Source organism: Cenococcum geophilum (genome assembly GCF_001692895.1).
Source record: "Cenococcum geophilum 1.58 unplaced genomic scaffold K441scaffold_23, whole genome shotgun sequence".
In the NCBI taxonomy this organism is placed as follows: Eukaryota; Fungi; Ascomycota; class Dothideomycetes; order Gloniales; family Gloniaceae; genus Cenococcum; species Cenococcum geophilum.
The window spans coordinates 529,852-555,064 of record NW_027137581.1 but is presented as its reverse complement, the minus strand read 5'-3'; the positions used below and the strand labels follow the sequence as shown (position 1 = coordinate 555,064).

At 38.9% G+C, this 25,213-nt stretch overlaps 1 protein-coding gene across 1 annotated transcript; it reads right to left on the bottom strand.

The window, feature by feature from the left end:
* Positions 1–20,699: 20,699 nt before the first annotated feature.
* On the bottom strand, positions 20,700–20,867 carry K441DRAFT_562279 (uncharacterized protein; the record flags this gene model as incomplete). The annotated part of the gene is made up of 1 exon (XM_067643555.1): positions 20,700–20,867. A coding segment is annotated over one exon (168 nt), but the record flags the coding sequence as incomplete, so codon positions are not given.
* Between the last annotated feature and the right edge of the window lie 4,346 nt (positions 20,868–25,213).

The window sequence follows — 25,213 nt, the reverse complement described above, 5'->3', positions numbered from 1 at the left end:
CAGAGTCTTCTCCAGTGACTTGTCCGTCCGACAGTTATGAGCCCGGGCCATCTACTGCATCATCTTTGATTTGAAACCCTGATTACCCTATCGTCAACTCTAAACAGTAGAAGCCTCAAAATGTCCTCTCAACAATCCCGAAACCCTTATTACGACGCACACTGTGACCTTAGCAGGCCCAAACGATTGGGACGCAATGGATTGGTGTCGTCAAGTAATAGAGGCCGACGGTGGAAATGTATGGGAGTACATCGATCCGGATGTCCAAGAAAGATGATCTACCTAGACACAGAGCACCGTCAGAGCCATCACCATCAGTTGTTTAATCCTCAGAAGACTACGTTCTCAGCCCTCGATGAAGGCGAGAAGGAAGAGCTTCGAGCATTACGAAAACAGTACGACCGTGCTTACAAGCCGGTATGAAAAAGAGGAAGCAGCCCTCAAGTCTCTACGCACCTACATCATCAGCACTATTTCCCGTGACTACATCGACTACACCTTCGAAGGAAAATAGCCGTCTACGATGTCCTTGTGTCGCTCAAGCAGGCTGTCGCTCCGACCGACGATGCTCGGAAGGTCGACCTAGCCACCCAATATTTGAAAATGAAGAAAGCCCCNAAGAGTCAGAATATCGAGAANTGGCTCCGCGAGTGGGAAAAGGTGTACAACGATTGCAAGAAGGTTAAACTACCTGAGGTAGATGGCGATCGANCAGTCAAGGACTTCGTGTATGCCGTCGAATCTGCCTCATCAGGATGGTCAGAATACTGGAAAAACGAATTACAGAACCTTGAGAGGAAGAAGGAAAAGCTACCTACCCTTCGAGCCATCATCGAGGTCTACCGAAATCACCGTCGCTTGGAGTCTGCTCAGGAGGCAAGGAGCCAGGATGGATCCTATGCAGCCAGCTTCAAAGGAGAGCCAATTAGCAAGCCNAAATCAGACGCTGAGTCAGAGAAGAAGGATTGGAAGCAGTGCCTGTGCGGAAAGNAGCACCCGTTCAAGTACTGCTGGTATTTAGTTNAGTCAATTCGACCGTCGGGTTGGAAACCAAACGACTNAAAAATGCAGTCAGTAGAGCAGAAGCTTGCTGAGGCTTCACNAGAATTCAAGGCCTTGATCGACCGATTGAGGAGCCAAGCCTCATCCGACAAGAAGCNAGAGAATGCAGAGAATGCAGAGCAGAAGAGCTCACCCAGCAACCCACTTGGAAGCTTCGCAGTTCATCAAGCTGGAGCTTATGTCGCATCAGATTACGCTCTCCGTGATAGTGTAATTCTAGACCCTGCGACGACCTTGCATGTCATNAACNACAGAGNAAGATTTATAGGTNATATCCGANCGGCNAGTGANCAGNTGTANACNGGATCNGGTATGGAAAATATNGAAGGCTTCGGAACAGCTGAAGTCACGGTTATCACCCCAATAGGAAAACAGAAGATTCATCTNATTGAGGCTGCGTACGTACCAGGATTTCACACGAATCTAGTTTGTAATCAAAGACTCAATAAGAAAGGTGTCTTTTGGCACAATGAAGGGAACTACCTCTACCGTCGCGGTGGCAAGAAGTTCGCATATTGCGGATATCACCACGGTCAGATAACCCTCGAATATAACAAATTGAAGCCGAGGACGGAGGACGCGTCCTTCGCGGCTCGACCGAAGGAGCCTCTACCAAATCAAAAGGTAGACGGACGTTTTTCGCACAGTCGACTCGGACACGCAGGAATTGATGCGGTCGGGCGACTGCCTAAAGAAGTGACTAGGGCGATTGTACAAGGCCCTACGACAATTAAATGTGAGACTTATGCAGTCAGCGAAGCTCACAAAGCAGTATCAGAAAGGACACCTACGGACGACAAGACATCGCTTGGAGGTGAATTCAATGACTGGATCGCCGACCAAGGCATTACAATGGATTCGATGAAAAGGACGCCCCAAGAAGAGCTTGACAAGACGTCAGAGGAGGACGAGACTCGAGTGGATATCAGTGGAAGTCAACAGGTGGATTCTGGTGGAAATCAAGATCAAGCGACCGATCGAGAGGAGCTCAATCCTCAAGACGATGACGCAATAGGCCCGCGAGCCTCAAAGGACGATCCTCCACCTGGCCTTCCTACCCCAGCTCAGTCACCAGAGCCTCAATCAACTGCATTAACCAATCAAGGATCACGATTCGAATATATTCTAGAAAAGGAAACCCGCCCAAGGCAGGGGATTCGAGACGATATAGGCGACAGTAAAATTGCAGAAGGAGGACGACGGAAGAAGCAGCTAATGCGACACCAAGCCTACCTGACTGATGTCGATCAGCGAATACACAGCGAAAGGTTTCCGATTCTACCTAAGAACTGGAAGGAGCTTTTGAGTCACCTATATAAGATATTAAGGATCTAATTTGATTCGATTTGGATAACATTGGACAAGGTAACTCTATGGAGGATTTCTTTATCTCAACACCAAATTGCTATCGTGACTTTTTTCTATTTTCTATCCAGCTGTTCAGTCTTGACTGAGCAGCTGGGGGGGTGTGTCGACCGTTGAGGTCACTCTCAGGTACCACCTTATGACTCACCACCTTGTTCTCGTATGTCTTACTACTGTCTCGGTCAACGACACGGTCTACGACTCGGTCTACGATACGGTCAGCGAAGTAGTCTACTACCTATTTTCCTTATGTATTTATAGAGGCTCTAGAGCCACATTCAATAGACAGAGTTCTTCTCAGTGACTTGTCCGTCCGACAATATGATTGCCTATACGATCGTCTCTACAAACATCTCTATAGTTAATCGCCCAAGCGAACGCCTGCATGTGGCTCTGTATAAGGCTCTGCACAAAGCTCTACCGAAGCTCTGTATAAAGCTCTACCGAAGCTCTGCATAAACCTCCATACGAAGCTCTGCAAAAGCTCTACTAAGCGCTCTACCAAAGCCTCTATAAGAGCTTTGCCTATGTAGTGAATAGGGCACGCAGTGCGCAGGGGGGTCCAAGGGGGTCTCCCCCTTAAGCTCAAAGCTTTACTTAAAGCTCTACTTAGGGCTTAATACGGAGCTCTAAAGCTCCACTAACACGCAGCACTGATATACTAAGAAGGCTCTATATTGTCTGCACGTCTATATGTCTGCACGTCTGTATATCTGCATGTGGCTTTGCACAAGGCTCTGCACGAAACTCTACGCAAGGCTCTGCATAAAGCTCTATACAAGGCTCTGCATAAAGCCCTATATAAGGCTTTACCGAAGCTCTGCACGAGGCTCTATTAAAGCTCTACATAAGGCTCTGCCCAAAGCTTACCCCTTGCTACAAAGCACAACGGAAGTATAGGATTTGTAAAGTAAATCTATACCTACTAGCATATAGTAATTAAGCTTTAGGTTAATTAATTGACTTATTAATTATAAACTTAGGTTAAGCTTCTATAAACTCGGGTCAAAGTTTTCGTTAGGGGGTACCAACGATCCGCATGTTAAAGCTATTACTATTACTAAAATATTAATTTATTTTACGAATATCTATTACAGGGCCGACAAGGCAGTTGTAATACTATTACGGGACTCTTTTTCTAAAAGGTAATACTTAACCTAACTAGGGGAATAAGTATATACTAACAATCTGTTACGGACCTGTTAAGGTTTAGTAATACAATCCTTATCGAGGGCTGGATGTAGGCAGTAACGAATAGGATGTTAGACATTAAGCCCGAGGGCCTAAGGACAGTAAGGTATTATATAACGGATATAAGGTCAAGCTATGTAAACTATGCAGACTGTGTTAAAGGGGGTTTAAATAGTTTATATAGTCCGCATAGTTACGAAGATTATAAGGAGTTTGGCTTATATATTTAAAAGGACTACTATCCTTACCTTAGATAGCTTCTCTCTTCGTAGTCAATCTAAACTATTTACTTAGGTAATAAGTAGGCACTCTTTAGCGCCCTTATTGCACACTATATTGCTCTCCCTATACTATCCTAACCTACCAGGACCTATCTGTCTGTAGCTGTATAAACAGTAGGACGGGTTACCCTTAAAAAGGTAAGAGGTTTGTAATACAATCCGGTCTATACTAGAGTTAAAGTAACTAATACTAAAGAATAAGTCCTAAGTATTATTTTCAGTTAACTATAAGGGTCCTATCTACTAAATAAATATATAAGTTTAAATATAAGTTCTAACTCTTAAGAAACCTTATAACTTACCTAGCTTACTATAATCCTAATAATCCGTTACTTACGCCGCTTATTATAATCCTAATAATCTATTCTAATATACCTTTAACTAAGGAACCCTATAATCTAATTGTCTAGCTTCTATACCTTAGCATTACATCCTTCCAAATCTATTAGCATTATAGTTTTCCTCCCTAGCAGTCCTACTGTGTTCTATAGTCTTATCCATTCTCCTATACTAACTATAGGTATAGCTCGGTTCTTAGCCTTTCTTAGCTTCCTACCTCGCTATCCAATCTAATAAAACTATGGCTCATTTATAATAGGAAAGCGCGTATTATAGAATAAACTTAGTATAGGCCTAGGGGAACCTTATAGAGATTAGGAGTATTAGATTCTTTAAGCCTAGAACCTATTAACCTATAGATATAGGGAGGCTGCGAGCCTATATAAGTGAGCTAATTAAAAAGGATCAACTAGGTTATTACTAAGGGAGTATAATCTGCTGTGATTTTATCTAAAGGATTAACTGGATTATTACTAAGGAGTATAATCCATTATAATCTTATATAAGGGATTACAAATAACTAAGGCTAAGACTTTATAATCCAGGCATTAGAAATCTACTGTGTATTTAAAGATAAGTTTTTAGCACTTTAAGAAAACCCTTATAGTTAAACTTTCTTAATAGTAGATTATAATAGAACTATTTACTAGTAACCCTACTAAGTAATATAATAAAGTATATCTCTAAATAGTTAACTCCTATCTAGCACTTAGAGGCTACTAGAGCTATTAACCCTATAGTTAGGTATTAGTTAATTAGATTAACTAAGTTAGGTAGCTGTTATACTACGGTAAGTAGAAAAATAAAAAGGGAGATTTAAATGCTTGGACTAAAAACAACCTTAATAATCTAAGCTATCCCTTTTTTATAAGAGTAAAGAGTAGCTGTAATGTACTTAATAGAAGGTATTAATAATAATATTATAACTAATCTAATAAAACTCTTAGATAGCTTTATACTTTAGATAGGTACTTTAATAACCTTTAGGGTATAAATAGACGCAAAGACTAGTGCGGTAAGTGTACTAGTTAAGATTGAAATGTTAACATATATAGGATACCGTGGTTTATCTTCCCCTAAAACATATTTTTTATATAGTAGCGCGTAGCTCTTTTAATAATTGATATTTATTTAAGCCTTAAAATATATTTATAATACCTATATTTAAAATAAGCGCTGTTACGGACGCTTTAAGTACAATGTTATAACTACTTGGAGAAGAGACGGAAGAAGCTAGTTGGTTAATACAAGCACGGTCTAGGACGGAGCCGGTAGAACTATGTAACGAGGAATAGTAACCAAGGTCACATAATGTGATCTGTGTAATCTATATAATCTGTATAATCTGCGATAAAGTAGATAGAGCACACGTACATTATATACAAGAAGGATTTCATAGGAGTACGGTTGTGTATTTAAGGACCCTTAGTCCCTACCTAGATAGTTTCTTCCTTGTAGTGATTCTTAGAATATAATTAGAGTTAATCTATTAGGCAACCACTCCACTAGTTGTTATTACTTGTTGACTTCTATCTTTGCATTTCCTATACACCTAGCCTAATAACGAGCCTATTGTAGTTCTTGCTACAAGGTTCCGTTACACAATTACTACCTAGTTACGGTATTAAATATAGAAAGTCGAATAATATACCACCAAAAGCAGCCACTATAACGCTATTGACGGCAGCAACTATATTAAGGTTAGGTAACAACACCAGTATAGCAGACACTGACTTATAGCAACCTGTAATAGTCGGACAGTTATAAGAGATAGTCGACCAGTTGACAGAAAATAATGCAACGTTGGAAAATAGGATTAATGGGATAGGCGCAGCAAAGGTTAAGTTACTATCGATCGAAAGGTACTTAGGAGAGAGATTGAAGCTTAAAGGATTTCTAACGTAAATACACTTTAAGGTAGCACAGGAAGGAGCAAAGCTGGTAATACCTATGGATTAAATAGCATACGCAGGATTGTTTCTAACAGGAAGAGCACTTAAATAGTTTAAGCCTTACCTTATAGAAATCTAGGTAAATGGAATAATAACTACGAACCAAGAGGTACGGTTTATGTTCTTAAGCTAGAATGGATTCGTAGAGCGACTTATACAAATGTTTGGAGACCTAGAGGTAGTAACTACGGCAAAAAGAAAACTCTAAGACATTATGTAACGAACCTTAGCAATTAAGTATACAATATAGTTCTAGATGTTAGTAATATAAGTTAAGTGGAATAATAGGGCGCTTATGGCATAGTATAAACAGGGACTTAAGGCTAAAGTCTAGAACGCGATTATCCTAATAGAAGATGCGGACACCCTAAGGGAACTAATAGATTAAGCGATTAAGATTAATAATTAGATCTACTAAAGGGAATAGGCTAAGAGAGGTTAGGATAGAGTTCCATAGTTATATAAGGCGCAGAGTACGTAATAATAAAAGCCAAGTTAGAAACTATAGTATGGCGTAGAGCCAATAGACCTAAGTGGTACTAGAGAAGCCTATAAGAGATAAAGTAAACTATGGAAACCTAGAGGACAAGGATTAAGTAATTAAAGGTCTAAGGAGTAGAGGCTAAATTAGGGATCTTAACAGCAGAAGACATTTAGGCGGACTTTATAATAAGAAAAATGGTTTAAAGAAGGAGCTTACATAAATTATAGAAAATAGGGTTATTATGTTAGAGACTATAGAAGTGGGTAGAGTTACTATATAGTAAAAGGTATGAGACTAGTAGACAATATATATATACAGAGGGACAATAATGTGCTGCGAGGAACAAAAGAATGTTTAATTAGAAGTTTTGCGTTTTATTATAATAACGCATACTGAATTTATAAGGACGCTAAGTACGGCGCAAGCTATTAGCTATAAGAGCCAGCACCTATAAGATATAGAGGAACTAATAAACCAGCTTATAGATCGGATATTGAGGATAATAATTTTGATATAGGCGAAGTATTTCGTAATAATAAGGTAATAAGGGCCGCTTACTAGGAGCGAGCAGCTATTGAAGATGTTATAATAGAGGTAGAGGATAATTCCACCACAGAATAGGGAACATTAGTAGGGATTAAAACCCCACTAGACACGATGTCTATCGCTTTATAAGACGTAAGAGAAGTAGGACAGCGAACTACTTCGGCACTTAATAAAGGCAAAAGGCCAAAGGCTTAAGATTCTTATAGTAAGATAAGAGATGACCAAGATTCTTAAAATAAGATAAGGTAAGCTTAAGAACCTATAATAGACGAAAACCGATAGAGCAGAGCAGTAGCTTAGTTTAGTAATATACAAATAAGCTTAGGACAGAGATTCCCACAGGTATAAGATTCTTAAGACGAGATGAGTGAGATTTAAGACTCTTAAGATGAGATAAAAACACTAAGTAAGCCTAGTTGGACTAAGGCTGGAGCTAAGCTTAAGTTAGAAGCAACATCGGGAAAATATTCGCAGGATGAGATTCAAGTAGACTTTGTGTGGCGCGTTTCGCGTAATTGACATGCAATTTGACCAACTTGACACGCAATTGACCAACTTGACACGCAATTGACCAACTTAACATGCAATTTAACTAACATTAATACGCAATTAACAAACTTGACAACTTTAAAAGCTAACTGCATATTCCTTGACACGAAGTAACCTATTTAACAACTTTAAAAGCTAAACTGTACATACCTTGACATGTCGAATTAAGGTAAAGCTATATGCCAATTACGCAATCCTAATATAATCTTACATAGTCTTATTACTTAGAGGCTCTGCACAAGGCTCTGCACAAGGCTCGTACACGAAGCTCGTACACGAAGCTATACAATCCACGAAGCTCTACACGTATAGCTCTACACGAGGCTCTGCACAAGGCTCTACACGAAGCTCTACACGAAGCTCTACACGAGGCTATGCACTAAGGCTCCTACACGAACCTCTACACGAAGCTCTACACGAAGCTCTACACGAAGCTCTAGCGTACAGAGGCTACTGCACCAGGCTCTGCGCGAAGATCTGCGTACGGAGGCTCCTGCACGAAGCTCTACGTAGAGGCCCTCTGCAACGAAGCTCTGTCGCGAGGCTCTGCGTACGGAGGCTCTGCACGAAGCTCTACGTAGAGGCCTCTGCACGAGGCTCTGCGCGAGGCTCTGCGTATCGGAGGCTCTGCACGAAGCTCTGCACGAAAGCTCTTGCACGAAGCTCTGCACGAAGCTCCGCACGAAGCTCATACGTACAGAGGGCTCTGCATGAGGCTCTGACGCCGAAATGCTCTGGCGTACGGAGGCTCTGCCACCGAAGCTTCTACGTAGAGGGCCTCTGCACGAGGCTCTACCGCGAGGCTCGGCGTACGGAGGCTCTGCACGAAGCTCTGCCACGAAGGCCTCTGCACGTAGTTTCCTCTGCGTGCGAAGCTCTGGCGTACGGAGGCTCTACACTAGGAAGCTCTGCACGAGGCTCTGCGCGAAGCTCTGCATACGGAGGTCTACCACGAAGCTCTACGTACAGAGGTCTCCTCTGCACAAGGCTCTGCGCGAAGCTCTGCGTACGGAGGGCTCTACACCGAAGCATCTGCATCGGGTCCCCGCTATATTCCCGATAGGGCGTCTACACGTGTCTCTGCCTATGTAGCCCGCCTTATTTTTTACCCTTCCTTCCCCCCTTACATCCTCTCCTACCCTAGGGAGCGGGCAGCTAGAACGGCAGCCAGCCAGAGGACCACGTTGGCTAGAAACACACTAGATGACTATCGCGCTAGAGACCAGACCGACCGTCGCCAGAACCAGACCCGACCCGTTAGCCAACCTCCAGAACCACAGACGACCGTCGCCAGTCCGCCAGACCGACGCCGTCGCCAGAACCAGACAATCGTCGTCAGAGCCAGACGACTATCGCCAGAGCCAGACAACTGTCGCTAAGAAACCAGACGACCGTCGCCCAGAAACCCAGACGACCGTTACCAAGAACCAGACGACCGTCGGCTAAGAGCCAGACGACCGTCTCCAGAGTCAGACGACTGTCGCCAAAACCAGACGACCGTCGCCAGAGCCAGACGACCGTCGCCCAACCAGACGACCGTCGCCTAAACTAGACCGACCGTCGCCAGAACCAGACGACCGTTACCAGAGCCCAGACGACCGTTACCCAGAGCCAGACGACCGTTACCCAGAACTAGACGACCGTCGCTAGAACCAGACGACCCTCGCCAGAACCAGACGACAACGACTACCAGCGAACACTTATAACGATTCGATTAATTGATCGAATCAAGGTAGGCCAGACAGGTAGGTATAAACAACGGGAGATGCTGACGGGTAGGCAGATGCAGACAGGTAAGCAGATACAGACGGTAAGCAGATGCAGACAGGCCAAGCAGATGCAGACAGGCAAGCAGATGCAGACAGGTAGGCAGATGCTGACGGGTAGGCAGATATAGACAGGTAGGGCAGATGCAAACAGGTAGGCGATGGCAGATAGGTAGGCGATGCAGAAGGTAGGGCAATGCAGACAGGTAGGCAATGGCAGGCAGGTAGGCAATGCAGACAGGTAGGTAATGCAGACAGGTAGGGCAAGCCAGATAGGTAGGCAATGCAGACAGGTAGCGCGATGCAGGCAGGTAGGTAGATAGGCAGGTAGGTAAGTTAATAGGTAGATAGGTAGAAGAGAACCATCGCTATATTATATTAAATTATCTAAAATAATATTTTTATTTGCTAGCCTTATAAATAGCTTTAAAATAGCTTTTATTTATTTAAAATATGCTATTAGTATAAAAGAGTAAATATAATTATGGTTGCCAAATGCGCAGATTGCTGGCAGGTTGCGCGCAGGTTGCGCGCAGGTTGCGCGCAGGCTGCGTGTCAAAAAAACACGACATAGGCTAGTCGGTCGAGTTGCCAAATGACCTCAACTGCGCGCCAATTGCGTCAACCACCAACCATTGAGGCCATTGAAAGGGTACCATATTTTGCCGATGAAGCTTAGGATCGAAGAATCTAAAAGACTAAGAATTTAGAGTATAAATTAAGACACCTATAAGTAAGAGGCAAGGAGCTTCTTTATAGATTAGAGAATCTGCGGCATAAATAGTAATTAGACTAGGAGACGAATATATAAACCTAGAGGACTTACTAGTAGAATACGTTGTTCGGACTAAAGATTGAAAAGTTAATACTAAGATTAAGAAGTATAAAGACTTTGAGGATCTAAGCATAAGGCGTAAACTAAAAGAAACTATAGAAGAGTTCGGGTAAAGAATTATTGCATAGTAAGAATAGAAACTAAATAAGAGATCTAGTATATTAGGACGTATGAAGGATAGAGTACTAGTACGAAGAATTACTAATAGGCCGAGAATAGGTATACTAAGAGCTAAGTGGCTTACCGAACTAGAAAATAAAGAGGATTTAGGAATCCTAACTAGGTTCAAAGAACGATATATAAAAGGCTGTTATGACGTAGTAATAAGAAGATACTTCCTTATAGATAAGCTATATACACTCTAGTAGTTGTACTAAAAGTGGTATAGGCAAAGGTATAACGACAAGTAGGAAGATTTCTATATATGGTTGGATAAGAAAGTTATCTAGGACCACCCAATTATAGAAAAGGCTATAACGTATATTAAAGGAGCCTTAATTATAACGTTAAAGGATCTAGAGGAATGTTTAGAGGACTAGAGAAGCGAGAGACGTATCTTAGTACCTATAAATAAAGTCGTAACGTTTAGATTAGCATAATAAAGGTTTAAACTTAAAGATAAAGATAAGTCAAGAGTTAACCTAAAGCACCTAGCACACTATACGTTATTATGGATTGTATGCGTGGACGATATATACGAAATGTATAAGAATCCGAAGGAAAAGAATTGGAAATACCCTGTAAGGATATACTGGATAATAGATAAGCGACAGTACAGGAATGCCAAGTTTATGCATAGATAGTATCTAGTAGAGGTTTAAGAGGAAGGGAGTTTAGTACTTTAACTAGGAAGATTCCTTACGGAAGAATGCTTAGATGGATAATAGTGGTGGGAATGCCTAGAAAATATATATTTATGGCATATTAAAGACAAAAAGCGAACTAGGCATTGGCTAAAGAGTAAGCCAAGTGTATAAAGATTAAGCAGCTAATAGTTAGGAAAAGTAGAGGCCTACGGAACTAAAGGGAGCTAGTAGTAGAGCCTTAGACCCTTAAAGGAATTTAAGGACGATACCTAAATTTATAAGTTAAATAGTAAGATTAACAGTTTAAGGCATTAATAGATAGTGGAGTAATAAGGAACTATATCTTGCTAGTAGCAGTTAAAAGAATAGGATTATCTTATAGATAAAAGGAGGAATCTTACCTATTAGTTACGATTTTAGGAGATCTAATAGCCTACGGAGGAGGGATTATTAATCTTAAAATAGGACCTATTTAAATAACTATTAAAGGAAGATAAATCGAGATGTCTTTTAATATCCTACTATTAGGACGGGATAAGGCAGTATTAGGTATGCCTTAGTTATAGGAATATAATCTAAGGATTAATTAGATTATAGGTTAGGTTAATATTAAAGATACTTAACGCCGTAAGATGCGATAATAAGCTAAGTTAGTATAGTACTAAGTAGGAGCGACTTACGAAGAAATAGAAAAGGGATTAAGTTATATACTAAAGAGATACTATAAGTATGGCAAGAAACTATAGTTACCGGAAAATGAAAAGCTGTTAAAGTATGCAGTATAGGACTATAAGATAGAATTAGAACTAGGAATAAGTCTAAGATTCTTTCTAATCTATAAGCTTACTAAAGAAGAGGGTAGAGCATTAAAAGAGTTTATCTAGGAAAATCTATGAAAGGGATATATTAGACTATTGCAGTTATTAGCGGGTTATCTAGTACTGTTTGTACTAAAGAAGAATAGCAAACTAAGGCTATATATTGACTATAGATAGTTAAATAGTATTACTAAAAAGGATAGGTATCCTTTACCCTTAATTAGCGAAATCTAAGATAGGATAGGCAATGCGCAAATTTTTACGAAGATAGATCTGAGATGGGTATACTATTAGATTAGAATTAAGAAAGGCAATAAATAGAGGGTAGCCTTTAGGTTAAAGGAAGGACTGTATAAACTATTAGTTATATAATTTAGGCTTATAAACGCACTAGCAACGTTCTAGAAGCGTATTAACAATGTATTAGGAGAACACTTAGATAAATTTATTATAGTATATCTTAATAATATTATTATCTACTTAATAAGTAAGGAAGAACATGGGGAATACGTTAAATGGGTTTTAAAGAGACTATAAGAAGAATAGATACTAGTAGTAATTAAGAAATACGAGTTCTTTATAAGGAAGACTAATTTCGTCGGATTTATTATTAAACTAGGCTAACTTAGTATAGATCTAAAGAAGATTAAGGCTATAGTGAATTGGCAAGAACTAGAGAACGTTACGCAGTTAAAATCGTTCCTAGGGTTTTGCAATTACTGTAGAAGGTTTATAGCATAATGGTTAAAGGATATTAAGCCGTTTATGCGATTAATAAAGAAAGAAGAACTATAGGCATGGGGAGAGAAATAGAGAGAACTCTTTAAAAAAGTCAAAGAGTTGTTTATCTAGGGGCCAGTTCTTAAGATCTATTAACTAGGACTAGAGACGGTTGTAGAAACAAATATATCAGACTATATATTAGGGGCGTGCTTTATGTAAAAACATTAAAATAGATAGCACCTAGTAGCATACTATAGTCGGAAGATAACACCACTAGAGTTAAACTATAACATCTATAATAAGGAGTTATTAGGTATAGTTACAGCATTAAAGAAATAGAGAGCATTCTTATAAGGCATAGAGAAACTATTTATAGTTAAGACGGATTATAAGAACCTAATAGGATTCCTAATAACAAAGGAACTTAACTAAAGATAGGTTAGATAGGTAGAGATACTTACAGAATACTATTTTAAGATTTAGTATACTAAGGGTATAGATAATACGTAGGCAGACGCTCTAAGCCGTAAAGCTAAACTATAAAGCAATAAGAAGCCATTAGGGGCTTTACTGCGGAAAGATATAGACGGGTTAATTAGGTATAATTATCTAAAAATTATAGCAACTTGAGAAGATAAGGAACTAAAAAAAGTCTATAAAATACTAGAAAGCTTTTAGGTATAAAGAATTCTAGAAGCATAGCTAGAAGATCCATAGTCGGATATATATGAAAACCAAGAAGCGAAGTACATCCTAAGAAGTATAGTAGAGTAGTTCGTGGAAGACTTCTATAAGGGACTAACTTAAGGACATAATAGAGCTATAGGCTTAGTGTTAAGACTCTAGAAGGAATACATTATTAATAAAATCTAGAGGATAGCTAAAAGGGTTACTAGAGAGTGTCTAAATTACTAAAGGAATAAACTAACGAGGCATAAGCTATATAAAGGGCTATAACCTATTAAAATACTAAAGAGACCATAGGAGGTTATATCGTGGGACTTTATTATTAAGTTGCTAAAATTAAGAGATCCTATTACCGGATAAGATTATAACGCGATCTTAGTAATAGTAGACAAGCTTATAAAGTGGGGATACTTTATAGCATATACAGAAGAAATCTCAGCGGAAGATGTCGCTAAAATCTATGTTAAAGAAGTGTTTATAAGACATAGAGCACTAAATAAGATTATATTGGACAGAGATCTAAGATTTATAGCAGCATTCTAGGAGGTATTCTTAGTGGAGTAAGGAGTTTAAGCAGCAACTTCTACCGCATATTATCTATAGACAGACGGTTAAATGGAAAGATTAAATTAGACGCTAGAATAGTATCTAAGGCATTATATCAATTATGCATAGAATAATTAGGTATCGCTATTACTAGTTATATAGTTTGCATACAATATAACACCTTAAGAAGGAATAGGCATATCACCATTTAAGGCAAATTATAGATATAAGCTAAGAATATCATTATTACTAAGATAAGTGAAGAAAACGAGTAGCATAGCTAAAGAAAGGATAAAGACGTTAATAAATCTTCATGTAGACCTTATAGAATCAGCGAAGAGAGTATAAAAGAGAATAAAAAAGTACTATAACGCTAAGAGATCTAAGGGACTAGATCTTAAGGAGGGAGATAAAGTATAGCTACTATACAAAATTTTCAAGAGTCGACGACCAAGTAAGAAGTTGGACTACGTTAGACTAGGACCTTTTAAAATTACGCAGAGGATTTCACCGGTCACGTTTAAGTTAAACCTACCAGCTAAAATGAAGATCTACCCTATATAGCACATCGTAATGCTAAAGCTAGTATACGGGAATGTTAAGCCACCGGTCTATAAAGCAGACACGTATAGAGGACAAAAAGAAGATAAATAGCAAGTTTTGAAGATCGTTAATTATAAGGACATTAACGACGAAATATAGTATAAGGTTAAGTAAATAGGCTACATTAAGACTACCTAGGAGCCACTAGAGAATTTAAAGAACGCTATAGGAAAGGTATAGAAGTATTGGAAGAGATTAGGTCAGGCAGTATTAATAAAAAAGGATCGCTAAAGAATAAATTACCTAAGGGGGACCTAAGAAGAGTAGTTGCCGAGCTACTTAGATCTATTTCCTTCTCTATTAGAGGAGAATCCGTTCTTTTATTACTAAGTTCCTATAGGCCTTATTCTATAAGTTTCTATTCCTTAAAACGTACCTTCTTATAAACCTTCTTAAGACGGATTAACCAAGCGGACGCCGTAAGATAAGACTTAAAAGCCCGTTGCTAAGCATTGGCAGCCTCCTATTCTACGTTATAAGAACGGTATAATTCCGCTAGAGCAACAGACAGTTTATTATCTAGCCGCGTAGCAGTAGATTAAATATAAGACCCTAAGATAAATTAATTAGGGAACCAGACAACTATTAAGAGTAATAGGTCGCGTATATTTAGTATTAGAGATAAAGCGAACGTTATAGGACGAACGAATATTCGCTTTAGTGTACTCTAAGTAAGAGAACGGTTGTTGCGAAGATGGGTTTACTAACGCAATATAAACTAATCCCTCTTTTAAACAGCGAGAACACAGAGATAGTATAATCTCACTAAGAGATAATATCGCAGCGACAGTGCGAGCACGACGAGCAGTTAAGGAAGAAGAAATTGCTTTAGGTATAATAAGTAATAATGTTAACCAAATTAATTAGACGGATATTATACCTCTAGTAAATAACTTAGAGATGTTTTAAATCTTTAAGGACGAAGATAAAGAGGAGGGAGATGGTGTTACGGACGCTTTAAGTATAATGTTATAACTACTTAGAGAAGAGACGGAAGAAGCTAGTTAGTTAATATAAGCATGGTCCAGGACGGAGCCGGTAGAACTATATGACGAGGAATAATAACTATGGTCATATAATGTAATCTGTATAATCTATATAATTTATATAATTTGCGATAGAGTAGATAGAGCATACGTATATTATATATAAGAAGGATTTTATAGGAGTACGGTTATGTATTTAAGGACCCTTAGTCCCTACCTAGATAGTTCCTTCCTTATAGTAATTCTTAGAATACAATTGGAGTTAATCTATTGGGCAACTACTCTACTAGTTATTATTACTTGTTGACTTTTATCTTTGTATTTCCTATACACCTAGCCTAATAATAAGCCCATCGTAGTTCTTGCTACAAGGTTCCGTTACAAGCGCTGGTAGAAGGCCTAAAGCTATTAGCCCTAATTCTAAGCTTAGAATTAATCCTTTCTCCTTTAGGTCTATATATGTGTAATAAAAGAACTATATATAGCTTATAAATTTAAGGAGAAGCATAATAGTAGCTTTATAAGAAACTGCAAGAGGACTGCTTTAGCTATTTATAGCTTAATTAACAACAGTTTCTCTTAATATTAGACTTTGCCTATTAGCTTATTTTAAGACCAGTTCTTAAAAGCCGTAGGGAGAATAATACTCATAAGACTAACGACTATAGTTATGCGTTTATATAAGTAATAATAACGGGATAAAACTGGCGTTTATACAAAATACCACCAAATAATAGGTAAGTGCCGAATATTATAAGACAGTTGAGATTAGTGACCCGGTTAAGGCAGTTTGAGCTACTACAGACTTACCTCTTACTACAGCTATAACCGCAAAGCATAGTTCCGCACTAGGGCTCCACGAAATCGGCCTCTATACCCTATACGGTGGAGCCTAGGAACCTAATAGAAACTTATTAATATTCTATCTAGGCCGTGTTAATAAGCTACTAAAGCTAACGTAGAGATATTATATAGTGTGGTAATAGGGTGCTGTAAAGAATTTTCACTATAGTGAGATAGTGAAAACTCTTATAAGGGAAGGACTGGCGACCCTTTGTAACACTACTATTATCACCTATATATCTAAATTATCTTTAAGCTATAGTAATAAACCCGCAATACTCTAACCTTCCTAGTAAAGGCCAACTTTATTACACGGTAACTGACACGCTTATAACTACTATAGCTAGCACTTAACTCGCACTTAACTCGCATATGTATAGTACTACTCTCTCCTTCTTCTAAACTACTTTACTATTATATAGTAAACGCTAGTACGCGGCAACCAAACCGTATATACTTTGTAGGCGAGGACCCTATAATAAGCCTCTTATCTACACGCATTTTAAGCTACTATCTAACAGCCTAAACTTGCCGCGCGTGGCGTTTTGTCTTCCTTTATATCCTTCTAAGCGGGAAATAAGGGGCTTAGGTTGGGGCCCTAGGATAAAACACTTAGTATCTTTTAGTTGTCCTACTGCTTCTTTAGGGTGGGAGGTTATATAGGACTGGATTATACTGCAAGTAGGGGGACCGCTAGCAGCGTGTATATATATATATATATATAAAATAGAGGAGCTAGGAGTAAGAGAAATAAAGTATACTTTAAGAAAATTATAAAGGAGCTAGGAGTGGAGTTGATAACTAGTATAGTAATCTATATTAAGTAGGGCCAATAGTTTAAAAGGCAGATAGGGCAAGATAGGCATTTAGATACTTCCTCCCGCGTAAAGGAACTAAGTCTTAGTATAGGGACCTAAGGGTGTTTTCCCTCTTATTAATATATTACATATACTATCTAACATATTACCTCTTACGTTTCCTCTAAAAATATTTTATACATTTAAAGATAGGCCTTAGTTATTATAGACCTATTAGGGGGACTGTATATAACGTTAATTAAGAAGTTACTAATTCCGCACTATTTCTAGTTTTATTAGCTTCTCTTCTAGGCATAGTTAAATACGTTAGAGAATATCTAAAGACTTAAGATTAATTTTTTCCTTTACTAGTTCCGTTTTAGTCTCCAGATATAGGTAGTAGTAGCTTTAGTATAAGCCAAGGATAAGTATGCCTAAGCAGAGCCTAAGCACAGCCTAAGCTATCCTAGCCTATAGTATAAGCATTTTAGGCAATAGCCTAAGCATCCTAAGCACGCCTTAAGTTAGCCTATATACTATAGTATAGGTTTTTATTTAGCTCCCTATGCCCAGCTTTAGTTTCCTATAATACCTAAAGGTATTAAAGCCTAACTATATTAAGCGGCATTAAAGCGGCAATGTTAAGAGAGTTGACATCAAAACTAAATGACTTGTAAGTTGTAATATCCATTTTTAGCTCAGACCTACTAGCATAGTTATTGCGCTAGAGGATAAGGGACACCACTCCTCTAATAGCAACAAATCTCTTACACTTTCTGTCATTTTTAGTGCTTTAATTGGTTGATTATTATTTTTTAGAATATAGGAGGGGATCAATAACTATATACCCAGTCTTAATTAGGGGCTTGCAGTACTAATAAATTTAACACTTCTATTTAGGAATGCGAGCTAGTCTAGTCATTGCTCTCTAGTAGCAGTTATATAAATAAAGTTAATAGTTCTAATATGTCCAAAAAACCCGTTACATCTTAGGGAAAGTCGCAGTGTATCGTTAGCTGAAAAACATAAACTAGATTATATCTTAGCATCTCTAGGCAATAAAAACCCCCCTACTTAGGAGGGAAAAGCCTTACCTGCCGTGTCTTCTTATGCCTATTTTAGCCCAATTACCTTTTTAAATCTTTTAAACTTAATCTTGTCTAATAGCTTTGTCAAGCCATCAGCTACCTAATTCTCTATCCCAATATACTAAAGCTCTACAGCTCCTTTACTAATCTTATCTTATATAAAATAATATTATATATCAATATGCTTAGTTTAGGCGTGAAATTAAGGGTTCTTCGCAAGTGCAATAGCGCCTTAATTATCGCAGTATATAATTATCGCTTGCGCTTTGTTCGCTGCTTTAGGTTATATTTTATTAAGTAGTTATTATAGCCAAATAGCTTCTTTTATAGCGTTTGTCTAGCTAATATATTCGGCCTTATATAATAATAGTACAATAATTAACTATAGTTTTAAGGACTAGCTAATTACTGCACTTCCTATATTAAAAACGTAGCCTAAAGTTAATTTTTAAGTATTATAATCTCCTGCCCAATTAGAATCACTATAGCCAGATAGTACTATTAGTGGGCCCTTAAAGACAAGCACATAGTTAACCATTTTCCGGAGGTATTAGAAGATTTGAGTTACTATAGCCTTATATACTTACGTAGGTTTTATAGCAAATTGGCCAATAACTAAGACAGCGTAGGCGATATTAGGGTAGGTTCCTAGTATAGCGTATATAAGGGAGCCTACGGCACTCTAATACTATTTAATATTGGCTATCTTTAGCTTTATTAGGACGCCAAGGTCCTTAGGGTATATAGTAATGTAATAATAGTAACGGAATACAATAAGTATCCGGTTCTTAATAAAGTAGAACTATAGAACTAAATTCTGCTGTTCTCTAATATAGGGCGACTATGTTTTATAGGCGCCTCGCCAGCGCCTCGCTGGCGCTAAGCCGGTTACGGCAGGTGCGTCTCTACGGAGGACGGCCCAGAAAAAAATTTCCCCTTCCTATTTGGGAAAAGCGCGGTTTTAGTGCCAAGACCCCACCAAAATCAACTCAATCAGCTTGATTGAAGCTTTTAATACCAGTATATTGTCTATATAGCTTCCAAAACGTGGTGTTTTAGTATCTAGCATTTACCTGATTGACCTCGTTCCACCACACCTTATATTCTACAGGCTTTCGAGGTTTTCGAGGCCTTAATTGCCTCTATTATTCTTGGCTCTCTACCTAGCTCTCTACCTGGCTCTCTACCCGTTCAATTACCTAATTACGATCGTTTCTTTGGGGTCTCTGGTTATAGAGCTGTCGATCTACAATTAAGCCAGAGCCTTAAGTATTTTGACGTCGATTTGGAACAACCAAATTAGCTAATTTTTACCACTCTTCCTTAGTAATCTCCTCAATTTCCTCACGGCTCTGCGTAGGTAGGAAGAATTATAGATAGGCGTCAGGTAGACTACAGTAATTACGCAATATCTCATAGCCTATTTCAAGCACCTTAACGGTCGTAAAGAGCTTACAATTAGCTTCCTCACGGAGCTGCTTCCGGATTCGCTGCTTTTCATCTACTCCCTCTCTATAATCGTTACCTCCTTTAAGTTCTATAATCTTCTTAATATGGCAAGGTATCCTCTTAATCCACTGCTAAATTCGCCACTACTTAAGATCTTGCTAAGCTCTAAGCCAAGCCTTCTCTGCAGCTACGCGGGAGGTAAGTAGGCCTCTTTTTATAGTAATCCGTTTTAGGTAGCCCCAGTAGGGCTCAATTATATTTAGATCAGGCGAATTACCTAGCTAAAGAAGACGCTAAATCTCGCAAGCGTCAAAGTAGGTTTAGTAAATCTTTGCAATATAAGCAGTAGCCTTGTCTTCCTATATAATCGTATTAGGATTTAAGCATATAAGACTTTAGGCAAACGGAAGGAGCTTTAGTATCAAAATATTCGTTAAATATCGCCACTAGTTAATTCCACCTCCATCTAATCGAGTTAAAGCTCCGTACAACGTCGTAAACTTCCATTTAGCAGAAGCGCCGCCCATTCGCCTCTTATAGCGTAGTTCGTATAGGCTCCTTTTAGCAGCTTAATTCTTCTTCCAGGCCTTATATACCTCTGGCTCTAGAGCTTAATTCCAGATCTTAATAATAGCTTTTAATTCATTAAATTCCTTTTTTATTTAGGGCTTCCAAATATAGCAAGGGCCTTTAAAGTCGTATATAAAGTAACCCCAAAACATAAACTCGGAGTACCCCTTTCACCGCTCTCGTACGCAGCTACGTACGCAGGCCTTATTTAATTGTCGCCATACTTAATAGCCCCCTCGACGGTGGCCCAAAACGACACTCGTCTTATCCAACCAAATTATAACCTTCCAATCTTCCAACGTCTAATAACGATGAGCCAGTGCAAATCTATATCGTTCGTTCTTTATAGCTGCAGTTAATCTAGGCTTCCTTATTAGCTTTATTTTACGGAAGCCGTACTTTTTAAGTATAATTTAAACGGACGCCGCAGAGATACCTATTTCGCGTGCGATTTTTTTACTACTTTTTTTACGCCCGTAATAATCGCATATAACGGCATTAACGACTCTCTGCTTAATATCTGGGGTAATCTTTTTAGTACGCCCTATGCGGGGCTTATCCTTAAGGTAGTCATTAAGGAGAACCCAATTTACATTCCAGCCATTCTCTACTACCTTTTTTACTAGGTTACCGATGTGCCTACCGCTAATCCCAGTAACTTAAGTGATTAGTTTTAGGGGTATACCTAAAGCCTTTATTATTATGGCCTGCGCCCTCGTTATAAGGCCGTAGTAAGGCATTTTGGGCTTAAAAACAGTAGGGAAAACAGTAGAAGGTATGTAGAGGATATTATAAGCGTTTAAGTGAGGAGATTCTATAAAAAAGTTAGTGTAGAGTTGCTTTTATAAAGCTCGAAGTCAAAAATTTGGTATATTTTGGTGGGGTCTTAGCACTAAAACCGCGCTTTTTCCAAATAGGAAGGGGAAATTTCTTTCTAGGCCGTCCTCCGTATAGCCTAACAATTGCCCCCCCTTCTTAAGCGGCTGTCCTTAGCCGGCGCTATTATACAATAGGAGTATTACTATTATCCTTTACTAAATAAGAAAATATATAGTATTATGCAATATAATAGGACAATGGGACAATAGGACAATTAAATAATAATATAATAAGACAATAGGGTAATAGGACAATAATATAATAACATAATAAGACGCTAGGGCTCCGTAGAGACCTATAAAGGTAGGAGTTCCCCCCAAGGTAGGACACTAGATTTTCCTCCATTCCTTTAGCCTACGCCTCGCCGTCTCCACGACTTCTAATTAACCATAAATCGCAAGCGTTAAGCTGCCAGTTCGCCTGCTGGCGGACCTTCCGTCAGCATTCTCCACACTAGCTTATAGCTATTACTAATCCTACTAGACGCCGTCTAAGCTCCCCCGTCGTTCGCAAGGTGCTCCCCTAGCCTTGCTTAAACCTATCTACCTCTACTACGCTAAGCGCGTGGCTACCGCTAGGCGGGCTACCTACGGCAAGCAGGCCAACCGCAATTACGGTTACTACCGACGACTAAATAAGTCGTACCAAGTAGTAAGTCCATATTCGTTAGTTTAGGTTCCGATAGCTAATAAAACTAGGTCCCTAAGTCCTTCCATAGCCGCCTAAATAAGCTACTTACCCTTATTAATAGGGCTAAGCGCCGCTAGGTTACTGGCGGAGACACGGCTAACATTAACACTCGCGTCGCCGCCGCCTAGAAATCCTTTACAAAAGATATTAAGGCCTTAGTGCGCACCGGCGCTAAGTACGGTCTCCGCCAGCGCCTAAAGGGCGAAGACTTTCCCCTACTCTAAGTATAGGAATTATAGGGCATCCGTCGGACCCTTAAAGGGATTCTTAACGTAATACGCGCTTTAGTACGTGTTGTAGCGTAGGTATTTCGCCGGCGTAGCGTATGCTAATAGTACTTATAGTCTAATATACCTCCTATTATAAGGGATAAGGAGGAGGATAAGGGGGAGGAGGATAAGAAGGGGGGAGAGGAGGAGAATAAGGAGGGAGAGGAGGAGGGGGAAGAGGAAGGAGGTAAGGAGAGGGAGGATTTGGTGGAGCTGTAGTGTATTTATATTTTATCGGCGTTCTACTATTACTTCGCCGTCGTTCTATCGTCGCCCCGCTAGCGGGGCGTAATTCCAGTTACAATTTAATTATTCCAGTTCTCCCATACTTTCTCTTCCGTTTGCCCCTTAGGGTAAAGTAACTATTATACATCTCCTTTACGTCCTTATTAATGTCCTTTACCGGGATCTATTAGTTATATTCTTTTAGCTAGCCTTTTTACTTAACTAGGTATTATAGGGTTTAGTTACGTCCCTTCCTTCCCCGTACTTCTTCTACTTTATACTAATCCTCTTATTCCTCTTAATTATCTAGCTTAATAGGCCCTAGTAGAGGGTCTCTAGTAGTGCCCTTATATTATTTATATAGCTCTAGTAAGCTAATATAAAACACTAGGTGGATACGGTAAGACGTAGGTAGATATAGCTAGTATACTTACTTTTTAACTAGTTCGGCTATATTAAAAGGTCTAATAAAGCGTGCTATAAGCTTCTTACTTGGCCTTTTTAGTTTAAGGTTCTTAGTTAATAGTAAGACTAAATCCCCTACTTTATATACCTATAGTTAGTAATAACAATTATAGTATTTCGCTTATGCCTCGGCGGCGTGTTCCTAGCATTTCGCTAGCGCTTCGCGTTTAAGGGATATTCTTTTAATCCTCTCTAAGGCAGCTAGAATAGAACTACTATTATTTACCTTAACTTTATATTTTAGGCGTAGGTAGAACCTATAGTAGGTATAGAACGGGCTTATACCTATTATACTATATTTAGCATTATTATAGGCGAATTTAGCTAGTAATAAGAGGCCTACCTAGTTGCTCTACTTTTCGTTATAGAATACATAGAGGTAATACTCTAGGGTTTAGTTCTAGCGTTCTATTTACCCGTCTATTTATAGGTAAAAGGCCGTACTTAGCCTACGTTTTATCCTTATAGTAAAATATAGCTCTAACTAGAACTTACTAGTAAAGATACTACTATAATTAGATACTATCTCTCTAGGGGTTCTAAAACGGCGTACTACTTTATTAAGGAAGAGATCCGCAAGTTTGGTTATAGTAATAGTTTTTACTATAGGTAGATATAGGGCCATCTTAGTATAGCGGTCGACTATTATATATATCGCGTTATATACCTTATTGCCTCGTTTACTAGGCGGTAGGCCTATAATAAAGTCCATTATAATCTCCTACCACGGCTAATCTAGGTAAGGTAGCGCTTAGAGCTCGCTATAAGGGCGATATTAAGGCGTACGTATACGTTAGTATAAATTATAGGTAGAGATGTAGTTTATAACGTCCGCGTTTATATTAGGCCAGTAATACTTATATAAAAGTAGATCTAGAGTCTTTTTCTTACCAAAATGGCCAGCTAGGGCATTATTATAGTAAACCTATAGGAGTTTTACTTAAACTACTAGGTCTAGGGGTATATATAGCCTCCTACGGTAATAAAGTAGTCTAGCGAAATTAAACTACCACACTAGCGTCAAGCGGGCGCGTTAACGGCGTCTCGCCATATCTACGCTGTCGCTGCGCTTTTGTAGTATAAAGTTATCTTTAGTCTAAAGTCCTTTAATAAGCTTAACAACTATTTCCATACTAGACTCATAAGCACTCTCTTAAGTACTTACTTCTCTAACTTAGGTCCTTATTACGCGCTGCTTAATGGTATACGTATAGGTTACCTAGTTAAACCGTAATACTATATAGCCTAGGCGTACCGCCGTTAGGTCGCTAGCTTATAGCTATAGAAACAACACCTCTATAGAAGGTTCGCTTTCCTATACACCTAATAGGACTTTTACCTTAGGTTAGTAGCCCTATATTCCTAAAGTCCTTTAAAGCAGTAGTAGTATAGTGTCTTTTTTTTAGCGGACCCCCTATACCTAGGGGTCGCCTTAACGGCACGTTTACGGGGTTTATTTTTCCCGCCCTATACTTAATAATAAAGCTATAGGCAGCTAATACTATAGCCTATCTAGCTTACCGTTTATTAAGCGCTTTTACTTTTATAAAACCCCTTAGATTATTATAATCTATAAGCACTTCTAGGCGGCTTAATAGCCTCTTAATATAGTATCTCTAATACTTAAAAGCCTCTATAATAGTTAGTAGCTCTTAATTATAGGTCTTATAATTACGCTCTACTAGCGAAAGCTATTAGATACTAAAGGCCGTCCTTAAATAGCTATAATATAATAGCTGCTAGGCCTTATATTAAGGCATCAGTCTCCACCTAGGTTAGTAAGCCCGGCGTATAGTGTTGCAAAAGCGGCGTCGTCGTAAAGGCGTCGTAGAGCCGGCGTATTGCTTACTCTACTTCTTCTAGCCAACTAAAGGGCCCAGCCTTACGGCCATTCTTCGCCCCCTTAAGGAGGTTAGTAATAGGCTTTGTAATAGTAGAGTACTTATAAATAAACTGGTAATAGAAGTTAGTAAAACCTAGGAAGACCTATATATCCCTATAGGATTAAGGGCTCTCCTACTTAGTAATAGCTTCTACCCAGCTAGGATCTATTACTACGCCTTTAGGGCTAATAATATATCCTAGGAACTTAACCTCTTATACGTTAAACCTGTACTTCTTAAGGTTTGCATATAGTTAATATTGCTATAGCCTACATAGCACTTTTAGTACGTAGCGCCAGTGTTCCTCTAGATTTTCTAAGAAAATTAGAATATTATTAAGGTAGACTATATAAAAGACATCTACTAGTTCTAATAAGGCTCGATTAATATAGCCCTAAAAGGTCGCTAGTCCGTTAGTTAGCCTAAAAGGCAAAACTAAATACTTAAAGTAGCCGTAACGCGTGCAGAACGCTATCTTCCACTCGTCGCCCTAACGGATACGAAGGCGGTAATACG